The sequence below is a fragment of the Amia ocellicauda genome, chromosome 18 (genome assembly GCF_036373705.1).
Source record: "Amia ocellicauda isolate fAmiCal2 chromosome 18, fAmiCal2.hap1, whole genome shotgun sequence".
NCBI classification, from domain to species: domain Eukaryota; kingdom Metazoa; phylum Chordata; class Actinopteri; order Amiiformes; family Amiidae; genus Amia; species Amia ocellicauda.
In genome coordinates, this window is record NC_089867.1 from 6340603 (window position 1) to 6358169 (window position 17567).

The following is a 17567-nucleotide window of genomic DNA, read 5'->3' on the forward strand; positions in this document are numbered from 1 at the left end:
TCTTTCTGAATGTGTGAAATGTTTGCCTCTGTAACTTCTCCCAGATTTCAAGCAGTCTGTCAGCTCTGTAGCCTAGAGAACATTGTATTAGAACAGAGAACAGACTTGATTGGAATATTATGAAACCTCTTTGAAAACATTTGGACTGTTTTCCTTCTACTGTTATAAAGAAAACCAAAGGCATTTCTAAACTTAATATGGTAATATAATGTAAAAACATTCAGCTCTTCAGTGTACAACTATTCTTATTTTACTCACATGTAATTTAACAGTTTGCAATGTTGACTTGTTTTGATTGAAGTTTCGTATGCCTAGGTGTTGTATTTTTTTCATCTTCTAGAGCACGAGCAGATCTGGAGAAGAACAAACAATTATAGTCCATTAGAAACAATCTTATTATTTTTTAGAGTTGATTTTCTTTTGTCACAATGAACTGTACAGATGGCTAAGTCCAAGTAAGCCATTTTATATAAATGGATGCTGGTTTATGTATGTACATATCACTTCCACACACATCTACAAATAGTAATCATAGGAGTTTGAAAATCAATTTGAGCCTTCATCTAACAGCCTCTTTGTATCTGTCACTGTACTGATTTTGTTGTCTCCTCACTGGCCTAGTGTGGGAAAGCTAATACATTTTCTGCATGGTTTAATGCATCTGCTAACTTTGTTGACATGACATTGAGAGCACTAGGTCTGTGTGACCTAGGTTTGGTCTTGTTCCAAAATGCATGTTAGCAGGGCAGAGGAACCTAGGTGTCAACAAGCAATTTGTTTAATTTCTCTCTCGATTTTAACCCTTTCCAACTTGTTTAAATCGTTTGTTTTTTTCTTCAACTTTCTCTCAAGAAGAAAGACTGGTCTCATAAGTCTGTTTGGGGTATTCTGGAGTGCATAGGGGTGTAAAAAAAAAAAAAACAAGGTTGATTTTGAGATTGCATGTGTTCTATGATCTTTACTGGAGACCTTACTGTAGTCTCTACGGATTTTTAATTCCATTTTCAGTTATACATCTTGTATCATTCTACACCTAAACCAGTAAAACATTCAACATTTTTTTTTCATTATCCATTACTCATTAACAACAGAATATTTCAAAAGATACAATACTCCATGCAGACATTAGAAACTGATCTTCCTGCCTCACCCTCAATAAACAGTTTTGAAAATTAAGTAAACTCATCTACTCTCGATTTATCATTTGTTAGCTGTAGAAAGCAATGTGACTGAGAATTCACACAATAGGAAAAATAAAATACCCCAAAGACTGAGAGACTTCCAATGCACCAAGCTTCAAATTAAATTAAATTGAATCTCAGCATGGTTCTCTGTTAGGTGATCATCTTAGCTGAGTTCAAAACTGTCATGATAGTTAGAACATGCTTGACAGTATTTGTGCAGTATGTTGTGTGAATAAGACGTTGAAACAATGTGTTTTTTTTTATTTATATAGCTTTCTCAGCTAAACGTTACTCAGTTGTAGTGATACTGTAATATGTTGCCAAGAGACCAGTTCATCAATGTTGATGCTGTACAAATGTTGGGTACAGTAACAGTTAGTATTCAACTCTGAGGTTGTATAGATTAAGTAATCATCTATACATCATTGGTGCTTTTATTTCCACCCTCAGTTGTTTCACAAACCTGTAAACCGACGCTAAAACAGAGAATCCATATGACTGCACACAGCAGGCTTGGCACCATTGGCTGTGTTCACATGCTGGTCAGAATTCATGACAGTAGCGCACCCACTACTTTCAAGGTAGCACAGTGGGATTTGATTTGTACAGGGTTTTGCTTAATACTGTATTTTAAAACAACCGCTTTGGAGCTTTGTTTTTTTGTGTTGATTGTTTGGTTTACTGTGTGTTCAAACAAACCAAAATTATTGAAAACTGTACTCGGCCATAACAACCAAAATAAATGAGGTCAGTATTTCTACTGTCGGGACTTATTTACTAGCATGTGAACACTGCCGATTTCAGGCACCGGGTTGATAATGATAAGTTATTGTTCTGTATTATGGTAGATGTGATTGGACAAAACCTGCTTTAAAGGCATGTTTGAAACCTTGCCTTTTAAAGATAAAATACAGGGAATGAAGTGACCTGTTACTTAAAGTGCTCCATTGAAAAAGGTAATTTTTAAAATGGTCACCCTGTATATTTATTCACTTAGATAACTTATTTTTTAATCAATCAATTTCTAGCAGGGAAATTGAGAGACTTCTGCACAATGTGAGTTTAACCTGTCACATACTCCCCCTCAGATACTACATCAATCTCTTCAATTACCCATTCTGTTGTGATATTTATTCTTTCTTCTGCATAACATCTATTCCAGGCCAATGTCTCCCTGGCATATTTCTGTCATTCATTTGATTGAGTTGATTTCCTCCCTTTTGTAGAAGACGTTGAACAGTACACACAGCCTGTCGCATCTTTATCTGCTTTATCGAATTATTTCTCCTTTTAATATTACATTCAGCAGAGGAAATAGATATTCGTCTTTGGAAACTTGTTGTTGGAGAGCGCGGAGTTGAGCTGTCAGTCAAAGCCCTGTCCCTGGTGGGCCTGGGGAGTTATTGTTGGATGCACAGTGAGTTTAGGTTCCCCCTCCATCGCTTGTGCTGCAAACTACCTTATCCCTCTGGGCCTCGCTGATGATGACCATATCCCTGCTAGTCTGTCCTGGCAAGAGGCCCAGCCCTGCACTCCAGGCTGAGTTTCAATCCCAACTCGCATTGGCCTGAAAACGTTGGCCTCAGAAGATGGTGTGCGTCTCTTCGGTCTCCAAAGACCAGGGCAAGAGGATGCTTTTGGCAGCAGAGAGAATGGATTTACATAAGCAGTGTTCAAAGTGATTTGAAAGGGTTGTGACAACTTTCTATTTATAGCAAGGGTAACATTTTCACTGCTGATGAATCCAGAGCTGTCCATGTCTAAAGAATGTATTTTTCTCCCCAGTCTGAAAAAGTACACATGGCCTGCCTTTATCTGTTGTTATTCTTCTTTTGTATGCTGCATTATGGGAGAGCAGGAACATGCTGAGTTTGTGTCAGGTTATTTATTTATTTTTCCAACCAGACAATGTAATATGTGGATTATGATGTATTTGTGTGCTCTATGTGCTGGCTGATATCACCCACCACCATCCAGTCTTGGATTCGTTCCCAGACACTACTCTGGAATGCACTGTAATTGCATTTCAGAAACTGCCAAGAAACACACCCTGATCTCTCCAACGCATAGCACAAAAGAGAATGGTCCTTTTCCCATTGTCCATTGAAATATGTATTCTAAGAATAATTGGGTCATTCTGTACCTCTATAATATATTACATAGTATTTGACCTTTTCTGTTATGATGTCCTCAGTAATACAGGTACGTCATGATAAATCCTTAAATATGACAATTTCATTTAGTAATGTTTATCGTGTTAAAACAATCTAATATACTCCTAGGGTAACTAGGAACCAATAGAGGGTTTGGCCAGAGTATCGCATGTATATAGATGGTTTGTCTGTCTTGAACAAACCTTGAAGACTGAATTGTTGGCAAATGGGAAGGGTCCATTTAGATCTGTGTGTGTTTTGGTAAATGTAGATATTGTATTTATATAATAAAGCATTGCTATTTTTATACTTGCCACCTTAATCTTTTGCCACTTTGCTTCAATTGAGCTTGAAACAAACCACTCAATATGTGCAGTCACAGCCTGTAGATGAAGGATCATGTTTTCTATCGGACATGCACTGTGATCCTGTAATCTCTTGACCTCTATTTGCACTTGTGGGCTCTGGTGAGATATGCTTTGGGAGACTACATGTTGTCATAACCAGCTTGTTTCTTATCCTCACATCTGTGTATAAAAATCAAAATGAAATGTGAAAGGATTCTTAAGAATAATGCAGGTGCTGATATATCTTTCCTACTCTGCAGTGTCAGTTAATCAGTGCTGGATGAGATGGAAAAATTCTTCTGACCACGATTTCAGTGAAAATGTCGTATTCACATTTTCCAAACATTAGCAATATGCAATGGAGCTCCAACTGACTGATTTAATATTTTGAAAAGATGAGTTAACATGGGGGATACTTGTGTGAAACATGACATTTTCTAAACTTCAGATGTGAAAACCCATGGGTGCAGTCACTTGTAGCCTAGCTATTAACTTTTTTTTTGTTTTAGTTTTTTTGTTGTTGTCTGTCTTTGCAGAAGTATATAATTCAGGTATACAATATGTGGAATCTTGAAAGGCTTCTGTAGGATAAGTGATTGAGCTGCTCCAAACCGCATGCAAATGCATCATGTATTTATTGCAGAGTAGGCAAAATAAATACCCTGGTTCTGAGTGATAAAGCAGGGAATTAAATGAGCCACTGAACTGCAGTGATTTGACGTCGGCTTCTCTTAATCCATCTTCCTTCCCATGTTGTGGTAAATTGCTTGTCTGCCATGCTAACTGTAGAGTGAGGCTTTGCTCTGATGTGGAAAGCCATTTAAAAAAAAAAAGTATTTTGTTTTTAACAATGCACTCCATTATTTATAGCCTATATATTTATTTTCTTTAATTTCAGAGAAACTGGAAATGGCACCACCAACAGCGGATCAGCTGAGATATGGTAAGATTTGTATTAAATATAAGGTTAAGGTTTGCCAAAAGGTCAGATGGGTTTTGCTGAATTTGATAATTTGACAAAAGTGTGTTGCTATGGAGACAAATTGATGGCATTTCCACAGCCCCCACAAGGACTAATGGGTGAGGTAAAAGCAAACTACAGCATCACCAGTCTTCTCTGAACCCAGCTCCCTAAGGCTTGGTCAATTTCCTGACTCTTCAGATGCTTTTGAAAAAGGTTTGGCAGCTTCTCTTTAGCCGCACTGGTCTTCAAGTGAAAGTATTTCTCAAGGTCAAGTGCTGTATAATGACATCTGCTGGAAGGACGTTGTGCCTCCATTTTCAGCAGTTTAATTGGACCTCTGCAGAACCTTGTTCTGCTACAGCCTGATTTTCACGACTTTGCTTAAACCAAGAGCCGAAACGAATTCTCACCATGTGAGCTTAGCGTGAATGTAGTTGTGTGAATGCGGTTTGTTTTTGCAGGTACAATTAAGAGGTTTCAGAGGTGCAGCTAATGTTCAAATAAAATGATCTAGTTGGGTGAGGACTGTAGTAGATACTATATCTGTATAATTTATATGCTTTTTGACTTTCAAAGGCCTTGTTTAAAAATCTGCTTAAGTGCATGTACTCCAATAATTGTATAGTAATTGTATTTATTTTTTAGAATAATATCATACAGGATTTACAGCATCTAAACTATTGCAGCCTTATTTGGACTTTTCTTCAGTAGTGACATTTCTATGAAGAATAACTTAGAGATATCAGCCATTATTTTCCCATTTTATTTTCCATCCCAAATCCCAGCTCTATAATGGGTATCGATGCTTCAGACAGTAACAAAAGTCAGAAACTTATTCACACATTTTTAGATATGCTGTTCACTTTTTAAAATTTCCATCTGAGAAACAGGCAAATTCATGCAGACATTCAAATCTCATTTAAAATTCATTTTGCAATATAATATAATTTTTTCATTTTGTTTTGTACTATAGTTTTAATGACTGTGATATGGACCTCCAATACTCTGAATGGAATGATGGAAAGACATCAGTAGTGCAATACAGCCACATGTTCATTTGTTTTGCTAAAGGTGTTTATTTTCTTGAATTTTCCACAAAGCTAGACAGATTTTGACTGGACAAGCACAAAGAGTTGAAAAGGCCCTATTCCAAAGTCATGGTAAAAGTAACAGTGATCTCGGGGATCACTTAGTGTGATCGTCATTGGCAGCAGAGAATTTAGTGAGGGGAACTGTGGATGGAAACCATACTTCCATTTGTGTACATTTATGCACTTTTCTTAAAATACTATGCTCATATTTACTTATGTATTGTCAGCACTTCTATTGTTTTACTGCAGCTTCTCCTATGCCTACCCCTCCCTTTAGCACACATCTAGGGCTTGACTGTTGTCTGCACTTGTTAGCTCATTGTACAAGGATGCATGTTCATCTGTTTTGGAAAGGTTCATCTTTTTTTCTTTGTCATGATACACATTTAAGTTGTAATGCTTTTGTGTTTCAGTTCTTCTACACAACGCAATCCCTTTCATTGGCTTTGGCTTCTTGGACAACGCCATCATGATAGCTGCTGTAAGTCTGCTTTTCTCTTGGTGGGAAATGCCTTTCCCAGTTATTCTGTCTGAAACCAGCGGGTCTTGTGAAGTTAAGGATATGAGTTTATAGTTTGCAGTCTGGAGTTTCGTATAAGAATGTTTTAAAGATTACATTTCTTGGGGTGATTAGATCTTATACATACATGAAGCTGGGACAATTAACTACAGTTAGCTGCTTTTCACATTTCTCTATGTATTGCCACCATATTCAGCTAAAGCATATCAATGTGGTTGCCCCCCCCATCTAATTAAGAATAATTAAGAATTAGTGCTGCTTTGAAAGTAATAAAATGCAATTAAGCAGATTACAAGGGAAAGTAAAAAAATCTATTAAAAAAAAAAAGAGATCCAATTACATTTTCAACTTTTTTTTTTCCATGAATTCCTAATTTGATCTGCTTTTTCAAATTAGCTAATGTTGATTTTAGAATGGGGTGATATGAGGTTATGTGATCTGTGACGGTCACAGGATTATTTAGTACAAATCATCCAAAAATATGTAAAGAATTAGGAAAGGCAATGTTTGTTTTTTTTTTTTGCAGGGAACACAAATAGAACTGTCTTTAGGTGTCATCTTTGGAATTTCAACCATGGCAGGTAAGTCATTCTGATTTCACCTACTATCAGTGTGTTTAACTGTTCAGTTTCAGCAGACATAAGTACATTTCAAACTCTTCTCTTTTTGCATAGAACTTCAATAGCATTGCTACTTGTGTTGGTAAATGTAGTTTCTGCTAATGCCTATCAGCACTGCTTGATAGACCTCTTACTCTACAGCTCTACTGTATCAATATGGATATTCATGTCAGTGTCATTTAGGGAGGGAAATGTATGCATTTGTATTCTGGGTTCAATCTGTATAAAAATAACCTGCATTAAGAAGTCACTAAATAAAATATAATTAATACACGTATTAACAATGTACAGTTTGGAATGTGAGCCATTTCTGGTGGGCAAATAACTTGGCAGTAATGAAAGAAAGGTATAGTCTAGATGTCTTCCAGTAAAAATGCCTGTGTGAATTAATGCGCTGTTATATAATTCTACCTTTCACAGGTACTAGTAAGATGCCATTCTGCTGTATGGTTGTTAAATACACCCTCATGGACCTATTTTTAAATTGCTATAGCTATTCTTAACCGTCGAGTCCATACCTGACTGTAGGTCAAAGTAGTAGCAGCAACATTATCAGCAAGGCCTGCTTTTTCCAATTTTCCCCTCTTGTTGAATTGCTGCCCAGCGTGCTGATTGAATTCCACAGTGCAGCATCATATAGATTGCTGGTCCTGGCTGAATTTGTGATTAGCATCTGACTTACCGAGCCATTTGGTCCCATTTTCCGGTTTGGGGCAGCTGTTAATTAAATGAGCTTGTGTGACGTGGGATTAACACGCTTTCTATCTACATAATCGGGCAATTAAATGTGCCGGCATTCTGTTTTTGTTTTTTTTCCCCCGCCACCCCCCTGACTTAATTGAAAAATCTCTTTAGAAAGCAATGTGCCTTAACCTTTAATGGTGAGCTGGACTGTTTGTAAGGATTCTAAAGCCATTCAAATCATTATAATGTGGTTTATATAGGGAAAATCAGTATCATCTGGGTAAATGTGATATTAAGTATGTGGCGCCATTAACTGACAAAGATCTATTATCTGACGCTAACTTTCTTAGTCATATTTGTTATTGCCAATGTCATCTTTGTTAAGAAAACCGTTCAGCTTGCTAAATGGATACAAGTTAATGAGCTGGAGATTCAGTTTCAAATATTGTCAACGCCGCCTTGTAATGGGCCATAAGGTAACTAATGGCAGTGTCTTTAGAGGTATCCCAGGAAGTACACAAAGAAATAGGTCAATTTAGCAGATAAACCATTAAACTTATGAATAGACCCAAATAAAATGAATAATGGCTGTTTGGGGTAGTACAGTTTCCTAGCTGTGTTCTCCATAGTACCCAAGAAAGCAACAGAAAATGTTGCCCTCTTCTTAAGAACAGTACAACTGAGGACTGGGAATTAATTATATGATGAATAGCATTTCCCCCCCCTCAAAAATATATATTAAACGTCAATTTATGCATCTTGGTTAAGTTAGGACTTGGGTGTGCGGGCATGTGTGTGGCGGGGTGAGTTATAGGTGCATAATTTGACTCCATGTGAGATAAGATACATTTACCATGAAGTACGCAAGCACTTGTTAATCCTGTAGCACTGTGGGCTGGCTTACCTATTTTTCACTGATGGATGGAATCTCTGACTTTTATTAGTTTTTGATCTTGTTAAATGATCCTTTCAGTCCTTTCCCCAGGATTACTGCCAAAAAGCTCCACTGCTTCCACCACTACCTAAGCTGTGCGTTTATGTAATTGCTTAAAATATCCTGAATTATGTTATTATACAAATCTTTTTTTTTTTTCTTCTATATTTGAGAGCACAAGTTCAGCACTTTTGCTCTTGAAAACCTTTTATTTACTAGAACAGCTCTTTGTATTTTAAAGTATTTTACTCAATTCAAATAATGTTATGTGGGTGTACATTTTATATATATAAAAACAAGTTATTTGGTCTTTTCTATAAACATGTGAGAGCCTAGGTCTTTAGATTCAATAGAATGGTGCTGTACATGATATGAAGGATTTGCTCTTTTTAGTTTTCTATAATTTACCTTTGAATGATTACTTGAGAACATGGGGAATGCAGGACTAGCAGCTACACTTTCCAACTTGCTAAAAAGGATCCTCTAAAAAACAAAACCCTGGGCTTCATACATGCATGATCAAAGGAGCAAAAATCTTAACTGCACTGTACATGCATCCTGTGCTGACATCATCTTGTTCAATTGCTTTTCTGTGTCTTTACAGCTGCAGCCCTAGGAAACCTGGTTTCAGACCTGGCGGGACTCGGGTAAGGACTAGGAAAAGCAAAATTCAGACGCCTCCAAACCTGACAGAATTGGTTCTGTATGCTGCCTGCTTCTACCTAATGGCTTCTGTTTCTTTCTCCGCTCGTAATGAATCCTGTACTAGGAGCACAGCCCCATAATGGCTTATTACATTTGTCCTGTGAGGGTAGTTTTAAGACTGAAGATGCCGGTGATGAAAGTGAGCAGGAAGCTTCAGTTTTGAGCAAATTATCTCTGCAGGAACTATCCATTACCAGGACCATTATACAACCAAGCAACTTATTTGTGTTAATATTACCCAAGGTGTTTCTATTTAGTCCAAAAATGCACCCATGCTGTCTGTTTCCATTGAAATTTTTGCAAGACAGGCTTGAGTATGTATCCAGCAGGATTACTTCAGTTACATGTGAAGAAATAAATTAGCAGTAATTAAATGCTAAATTGAACACACAATATATTTCACTTTCTGTCTGCGATGTTAAATACTCTTCGGATCATGAAACTGTGCCATGGTGACTATTCCTGTAATCTAGCTCTTATGTATTGTTATGCTCCTGCAAAGAGTGTTTACAAGTGTTTTGCAGAATTAATTTGTGGTCAGAAGCCAAGCACGTTTCACTGATGCAGAAGTATAGCTCTCATCTGCTTCCATATGTCGGAACAGGTATTTAATGAGTTAATGACAGGGAAGGTAATAGTCTTTACATCATTTACATGTCTATTGCCTAAAATCCATCAGTACCAGTCTTGTTCTTTTAGACTTAAGATAGATGTGATTTGAGCTTGTGGAAAGAGTATGCATTTCATGAACAGTTGTTTAAAATTACCATTACTATTTAAAATGCTTTTTTGGAACACTTTTTTTCACAGTGAATATGTATCCTATGCTAAATGTAATGATTAGAAGACAATATTATTTAAATCTGTGTACAGAATATAGATATATGTACAGACTTGTCCATTGCATTCAGCCTAGTCACTACATGCTTGAATCGAACTTTATCACTTTGAATTGGCACATCTGAATAGAGTGCTCTTACACAGTGGAGCAGTGGAGGCTTGCTTTTGGATTGAGACTGTGAAGGAGTAAAGTAATTCTTTAAATGGAAAATAATGTAATCTACTTGTTCTCCTGTTGAAAATTATGGAGCCTGATTGTATTTGTGTATGTGCAGGTACGGGAAGGCTAGGTGCAAATTTCTTATAAATTGTTAGCACTGTGCTTCTGGATACAGTAAGAGTAGTTTTTGTCTTTGTTGAAGTAAAAAAAAAATTGATTTGCTAGGGATATCTAAGGTATTTCATGGCTTCAAATCAATGAATATTACAGTAGTGGTCTAACTATGAAACTTTAGCTTGTGGCCTCTTATTTTGTTGTGTGTGACAAGAAAATAAGGCATGCATGCTCCAATTCAGTGTTACAACCAAGTGGAAATAATTACTTTCAGATTCCCTTGCCTATTTCAGCCATTGATTGGATTTTGATTAAACCCCATACATTTTTGTCAGCACTTCACACTTTGCTTATTTGTTTGTACAGCTTAATTTTAGCATTTCTTAATTAGGTTACAGGAGTTATGTGATGATCTGTAAACATTAATCAGTTTGAATGTAGCATAGCGGTTTAGCACTTATTCATTTAGAAGCCACAAATATTCTATGCCATACTACAGCAGTAGAATTACTTTAGAATTACTTTTACAGTCAAGATGTTAAGAAGGCCGTTCTCAAAAATGAAGAAAATAATTTTCTTTCACCAGAAACCATGCTTCTAGTTATAAGGAAGCATGGTATGTAATAAGAGGCATTTTGTCGAAAGCTTTAAGTAGCAGTAGAAATTGAAGTCTATATATAGACCTATATCAAGTGCTGTTCCCGATCTGGAGAAATGTACTTGAACTGGAGCTTAAATAACTGAAAGTTCTGGTTTAGTGCATTTCTATTTCAACAAGTGTATGGGATTCAAACTCCATTTTCCATTTCATTTTCAATTTTTTGTTGGTGCTCTTCAAGCCAGTGATCTTTTATGGTTTTATTTGATGCTTATTGTGCATTCATTTTGGCTTAAGCTATGTACCCCAAGCCACACAATAAGGTTTTCAGTTGACTTTGTTTCCCACATTTTTCCCGTGTTGGAATTCTAGGTACAGTTTTCAGCCCAGCTCCAGTCAGGGACAGATATTTGAAGTTGCTAGTAAATCTGTAACAAGTGAGAATTCCATATTATTGCTTAACTGCCACAATGTAGAGTGCAAGTGACACTCTCCCTACATATTGACCACATGTGACTGGTTAATTGGTCTAGATACTTTATCACTATTGTAATTAGAGCCCTTTTTAATGCAGATGTGCAATTAATTATCTCAGTTGTCTGTGCGTTTCCTAACTGAAACAAAGCCCCTAACAAAACGTGCGTATTGTTTTCCCAATTTTAAGTACGTTTTCTCAATGGTGTTCTATGTTGTGGCAACTAAGGAATTCAATTTTTTTTATTTATTTATATTTTGTTACTGGTTATGCTTTAAAGCATATTCTGTTCTAGGTATGTCTCCTAATTCCTGCGAGAATCTCAGTATGTTATATCTGGCCTGGGTTGTTATTTGAAAACCACTTACAAAATAAATGTGGAACATCTCTGACAATGTCTGCACTACTTTTTTCCCCCAAAATTGTGATTTGGGCTTTTGACATCTCAGGATATCAAATGTACATTTCCCGAATTTTTGAAGCTGTAAGGTTTTAGCTGGAAATCCACAATGCTTTGTTGCAAAAAGACTACATGGTGTGTCTGCCCCGACTTCACTTTATATGCTTTATGGCTGTGAAATTAGTTGTATTGACTTGCACAGCGGAAAAATGTAATTTTACTCATTTGTTGTCTCTGTTTAAAGCCTTGCAGGGTATGTTGAAGCACTAGCTTGCAGACTAGGCCTGCAGATCCCTGACCTCACTCCCAAGCAAGCGGACATGTGGCAGACCAGACTGAGTGCCCACACTGTGCGTGAGCCAAGTGGTTTAATTCTTGTTTTCTGGAGGGGGCCGTGGGATTGCCTTTCTACCACCAAAATTTAATTTACAGAAATAAGTCACATTTATTATCTGGTGTTATTTTCAAAACTGTGCTATTGTCATGTTAAGAAAACCCCCACTCTTGGTGAAATCCAATTTTGAACCTTTTTATTTTTATAACTGAAATGTGTAGCTTTAACAAATCTGAATTCTGTATAACACACTTTTACATGCCGGAATGAATTCCCTCATCCTTAGAAAAAGGGAAAGCATTGAGTATTCGTTTATGAAATTGATTGCCTATCGGGCTGAATAATCACACAAGCTTTGCCGTTCAGAGGAGTGCAATGCAACGTGTCAGATGAAAACCACGTTTGCAGAGTTCAAAAGTCTCCCAAGTGTTCAGAAGAATTAAAGGCAAAGATTAAACGCACCTCAGACCATTTCAGATTAAAGACGCCTCCAACCCTGATCTTTTCCAACATTAAACCCTGATAGACGAGCAGACGTGTTACAGATTTTACTGTGTAAAAGGTTTCTACACAGGGTGATGTGTAAAAACAGACTCTTAAGATGGGTGTTGTAAAGACGGCAGCTCACTCGTGATTTGTGCCATATTATGATGTGCATGTTAATTATTCCAAAGTTCAGAATCCAAGGCTTCTAGCAATATAACCCGTTCACAACTGTCAAGAATGTGCTTTTTCTGAATGCAATACATTTTGGTAATTGGTACTACAGAATAAAATGTAAATGAAAAATACATTCTGGTAAGGAGCTACCTGTTAATCATTTCAAAACCATATTCTATAGCGACTGAATCATGCGGTGTCTTTATTACATGATTGTATTGATTTTCTTTTTTTTACAAATTATTTCCCCAAGTGAAGGGAGATGGGGAAGAAAATCTAAATAACATGCATGCACCAAAAACGTATTCGAAAAGCACTGTGCCAGAACCCAAAGCCTCAAAGCCTTTTCTGACCAAATAGTCTTGACAAATAGAGCCCACACTATATATAAGTATGAAATACAATCTGATTCCTACAACTTTATAAAACCGATCTAGTATTTTGCTGTGCATGTGGCTTTGAAATGCCCGTGTGACATTTGGTTAAAAGTAAAAAGGGTTTGTGTATCAGATCTTTGGTAAAGAAACCTTTGTGTCACCGTATTTTAGAACTACAGAGGATGGAACATCAGAGAGCAAAAACACCTCAAATGTTGATCTGAAGGCAGTAAAGAAATTACACCAAACTATTTTCTTTGTTTTTAGACCTTAGATCTCAGACCTCAGATCAACATCAATATTTAGTGTAGAGAACCCTTCCCTTTTTTTCCCCCACTGCAGCGGAAAAAGGCTGCGATTCTTATTAAATATCTAACTGCGAATATGAGCAAACCACTGATTGAGACTAATCATCAAAAAACAATGTCACTTTGAAAATGGGAAAGGAGAGTGACATCATTAAAAACTTATTGGGCCCAAGCTTTGGTTGTATGTCAGGAGTCCCTTCATTTACGGTCTTCTTTTTATTGAAATTGGTTGCCCTTCCTTTGTCGTCTTGTCATTAAGCATGATTTAAGTATGCGTGTTATTTCCCAGGAGTTTGAAGTGCCTTTTGCTTGTTTTCTCCAGGGCAAAGCCATAGGAGTTTTCATCGGCTGTGTGCTGGGAATGTTCCCCCTACTCTTCCTCTCTGGAGATGACGAAGAAGCGAAACTGGAAAAGTAACCCGAGAACCCAGAGACTTGAATGGCAATAAGCTGACTTACCTCAAGTATTGGAAAATGATTGACTTTCCATTGAATCGAAGAACCAATGGACTACAAGCAGTAACCATGGGAACAAACTGTTCTACTATACATACTTTTTTCCTCTTCTTAAGCAGGCCTGAGCAAACTAGAATACTAACACTATGAGCATGACTTTATTTGACCATGCCATCTTCATAAATATAAATATCTTAATGTTCTCATTACTAAATATCTGTGTGTATGTGGAGCAGTTTTAAACAAGTGTAACTTTGAGGGTGAATGCTAATTGCCGGACACTGTAACTGCTTATTTTTGTCTTCATTTTTCTTTTCCTTTTGTGGCTGTAGCTCGACTCTTCGACTAGTTTAGTTAGCGCACTAACTCTCTGAGGATCCGAAAGACGTAATGCTAAAGATTTTAGGAGTGAGTTCTGCATGTCCACTTACACAAAGCAAGGAACTCTTTGGTGACATCTGCTTTACACGGCCTGAGCACATTGGGGCGTTCTTGGGGAAGGTACAAATTAGATTAGTTGAATTAACACGCATTCAATTTAATGATTACATTTTCCTTCCTGTAGATTTGGTTTAACACTACTGTTTTGGGGAAGCACTGGGTACATTTGTCATTTTCTTTGAGTTCAAACCACAGTTTCAACTGTTTAGTGTAGTTCCAGTACAGTAGCTGCTGTGCTATCCAGAACTCCTCTGATCAAAGATTTGAAAGCTGCAATGCAACTAAATTAGTTTGCTAGGAATAGATTTGAACCAAGACAGGTTGTGAAGGATTTAGGTGGAAGCTGATAATGAATACAGAACTTCAGGGCCTGTGCAATACAAGTATTTTCTCTACAACAAATAATATACTTAAACATGACCCTGACAAGAATCTACAATGTTCTGTTTTGACACGTTTAATTTTATGGTAATTGTAACAACCTAAAAAAAGAAACTGCAAAATAAATTCCAATCTTTTTAATCTCATTAAAATATTAGAGGAATAGTAAAAACAATTATATATTTTTTTTCCCATGTCTAACTTTTTCTTGATGGCATCCAAATGACCTACTCTTACCTCCAGTAAAGAAATATGTTACTTTCATATTATATATTATGAATCAATATCCAATATGAACATAAAGCTAGAATGCAAGTATAGAAATTTTGAGGAAAAGCATTGCATTTGTTACAAACTATTTAAAAATGCTTAAATGTTATCTAAAAACGCAATGGAAAAAAATGAATTCCATTTTTAGTTTTTAAAATGTTTAGGTTTAGCTTTTTTCTCAATACTAATTTCAGGCTAACTTTATAGGGGAGGAAGATATGATGGAAGATGATGGAGGTTTGGGGCTTTTTGTGTAGGTGTACATCTTTAATAGATGTGGTGTGTCCTCACTTTATTGATGGACACTGAATGGAAAACTAGTAGGAGTTGGGAAGAATAATACAAGATTATATCTGCACAGGTTTAATACTGCTGTAATAGAAAAGGAAATTAACCTTTTAATCATGACCTTTGATTAACTTAAGGTGCTTTGAACAGGAAATCTGATTAAAAAAAAAAAATACAGTATTTAACCAAATAGGGGAACAAGGACATTTATTAAAAGATACTTTCTCTGTAAATCCCTTTTAGTTTTGTGATGAAAGCAAAAATACAACGTGTTTGCATTTTTAATCAGTTTAGAATGAAGCACTGACAGCGACCAGGCACTATATAATGTTAAAATGAAGCACAACAAAATAAAACCAGTGAATTTTAAATGAAGAAATTATATAAAAGGAGATTTATAAATACATTAAGTAAACCTAAATGATTTGAGTTAGAAAGCTGGACAGGATAATTTCCCCAAAACCTAATCCATGTGCTTATAAACATCCGAGGTGAACTAATGGAAACGGCAGCAGCATGTTTCAGTGGGATGCATTTTCCTGTGCAGAACGATAATGCATCAAAGCAAGTACTATTTATACTGTTAGCTTGGTAAGTGTATCGTTGGAGATGGTTTCACACACACTTTTTTTTTTTTTTTTTATTATAGCTGGCTGGTGTCACCCTTGTTTTTGTTTACTTGTGGAGTTAAATGACCTATTTGGGATCCTTAACTTCTATAATGATGTGCTTCCCCAACTCAAAAAGCAGTATAAGGTGGTTTGCTGAAGGAATCTGCTGTGTACATTCATTAATTGAGAACAGCTGGAATCAAAACCAGACACGGCTAGTTTAGATTAACGAATAGGAATTTTTCATTAATAGGTGTCTGTTCCAGATAACCAACATGTCCTAGGAAGATTAGGAGAGCTGTGTGCAAGGAATTTATAGCCCTCTTGATTTTAATGTGGTGATTTTAAAGTTGTACATTCAAACTAGATGTGATTTTCTTTTCTTTTTATGAGAAAATGTGACTTTAGACAGTTTTCACAAGTATACCAGAAAGGACAGAAGTGGAACATAGCATGCTTTGGTTTAATACAATTTTTTTTTTTTTGTATCTGCAGTGCTGTTGCAGTATGTAGAACAATATATTTATTATTCACCTGTTCTGTTTACATTGTAGTGACGGTCTGTCCTGTTGTGTTTCGCTCTTAAGCATGATGAGGGTTTGTCAAAAATGAATTTCTGTACATGTTGCACTGAGTTAAGACTTTGAACGGAGGTTGAATTGTTTTTCAATATTTTAGTTTGATTTTCTTCATACTAATACAACTAACCAGTTTGGTTAATCTGAATTCAAGGGCTGAATACAAGCCTTATTTATTTAGTCTTGCCAGTAGTTGAAAATGCATGGCACTGCTTGTTATGACAGTAAATGTGTCTGGATTATAAGGCTGAGCAAAATGTTTATTCCTTTAGTCTCTTTATTAGTAGAATCCACTTATTATGCAGCCCGTAGTGTTAATTTATGAAAATCAATGAAAGTAATTTTGAAAAATTATGAAATGCTCTTTGTAATGTAGACCTCTTCACTATTAACAATTTTGGAATTAAAATCCAATTGAAACATTGTCACTGTATAGGAATTAATTTCTTTATTAATATTAAGAAAAGGCCAAACCTTTTGTTCAGCTGTTTTTTGGTTTTTTTTTTTTTTTTTTGGCATCCTACAAATGTAATCCGATAGCACTGTTTCCCAGAGCCTGATGTGTCTTTGCTTTGGTAATCATTTCCTTCAGTTTGATTTGCTTTTCATTGTCATTTCAAAGCAATTTCCCCAGGAGATATTTCCCTTGCAAGCAGGAGTGTCAGTCTAATACCCTCCATTTCCAAATATTCATTTGTATCCACTCCGTTCAAAACTATTCAATACACGAGAGAGACCCGTGTTGTGATGGGGGAACAGGGCAGCTGCAAAAGAGTTTGCCAACATTAAAATAAAGGTAAATTAATATTCAGTCCAGGTGAAAAGCATAACTCTTCCTTTTCCCATTTGATGAAGAAGTGCATTTCAGTCAACCAGGTTATTATGGAGGGGAGAAAAAAAAATCACCCCAAAAACAAACGAGTGTAATTAATTACCTCACGCGTCATTCTGTGGATTGATGCAGCATTTATACCGACATTTACACGGACCTCGGTAAATCATTCATATAAATCAGCCGACACTAGAACACCGAATTGCATCAGAAGAGCTATATATAGGGACAGTGTCATTTAT

The 17567-nt window shown here is 36.3% G+C and overlaps 1 protein-coding gene across 3 annotated transcripts in view; it reads left to right on the forward strand.

The window, feature by feature from the left end:
- Nucleotides 1-17304, forward strand: part of tmem65 (transmembrane protein 65) — a 33066-nt gene extending 15762 nt beyond the window's left edge. For all 3 annotated transcript variants that reach the window (XM_066691606.1, XM_066691605.1, XM_066691607.1), the window contains 6 exons: nucleotides 4583-4627; nucleotides 6153-6220; nucleotides 6786-6840; nucleotides 9102-9144; nucleotides 12034-12139; nucleotides 13791-17304. In XM_066691606.1, coding sequence (XP_066547703.1) covers nucleotides 4583-4627; nucleotides 6153-6220; nucleotides 6786-6840; nucleotides 9102-9144; nucleotides 12034-12139; nucleotides 13791-13886 — 413 coding nt within the window. In that variant the 3' untranslated portion in view covers nucleotides 13887-17304. The remainder of the gene's footprint in view (nucleotides 1-4582; nucleotides 4628-6152; nucleotides 6221-6785; nucleotides 6841-9101; nucleotides 9145-12033; nucleotides 12140-13790) is intronic.
- The last annotated feature ends 263 nt before the right edge of the window (nucleotides 17305-17567 follow it).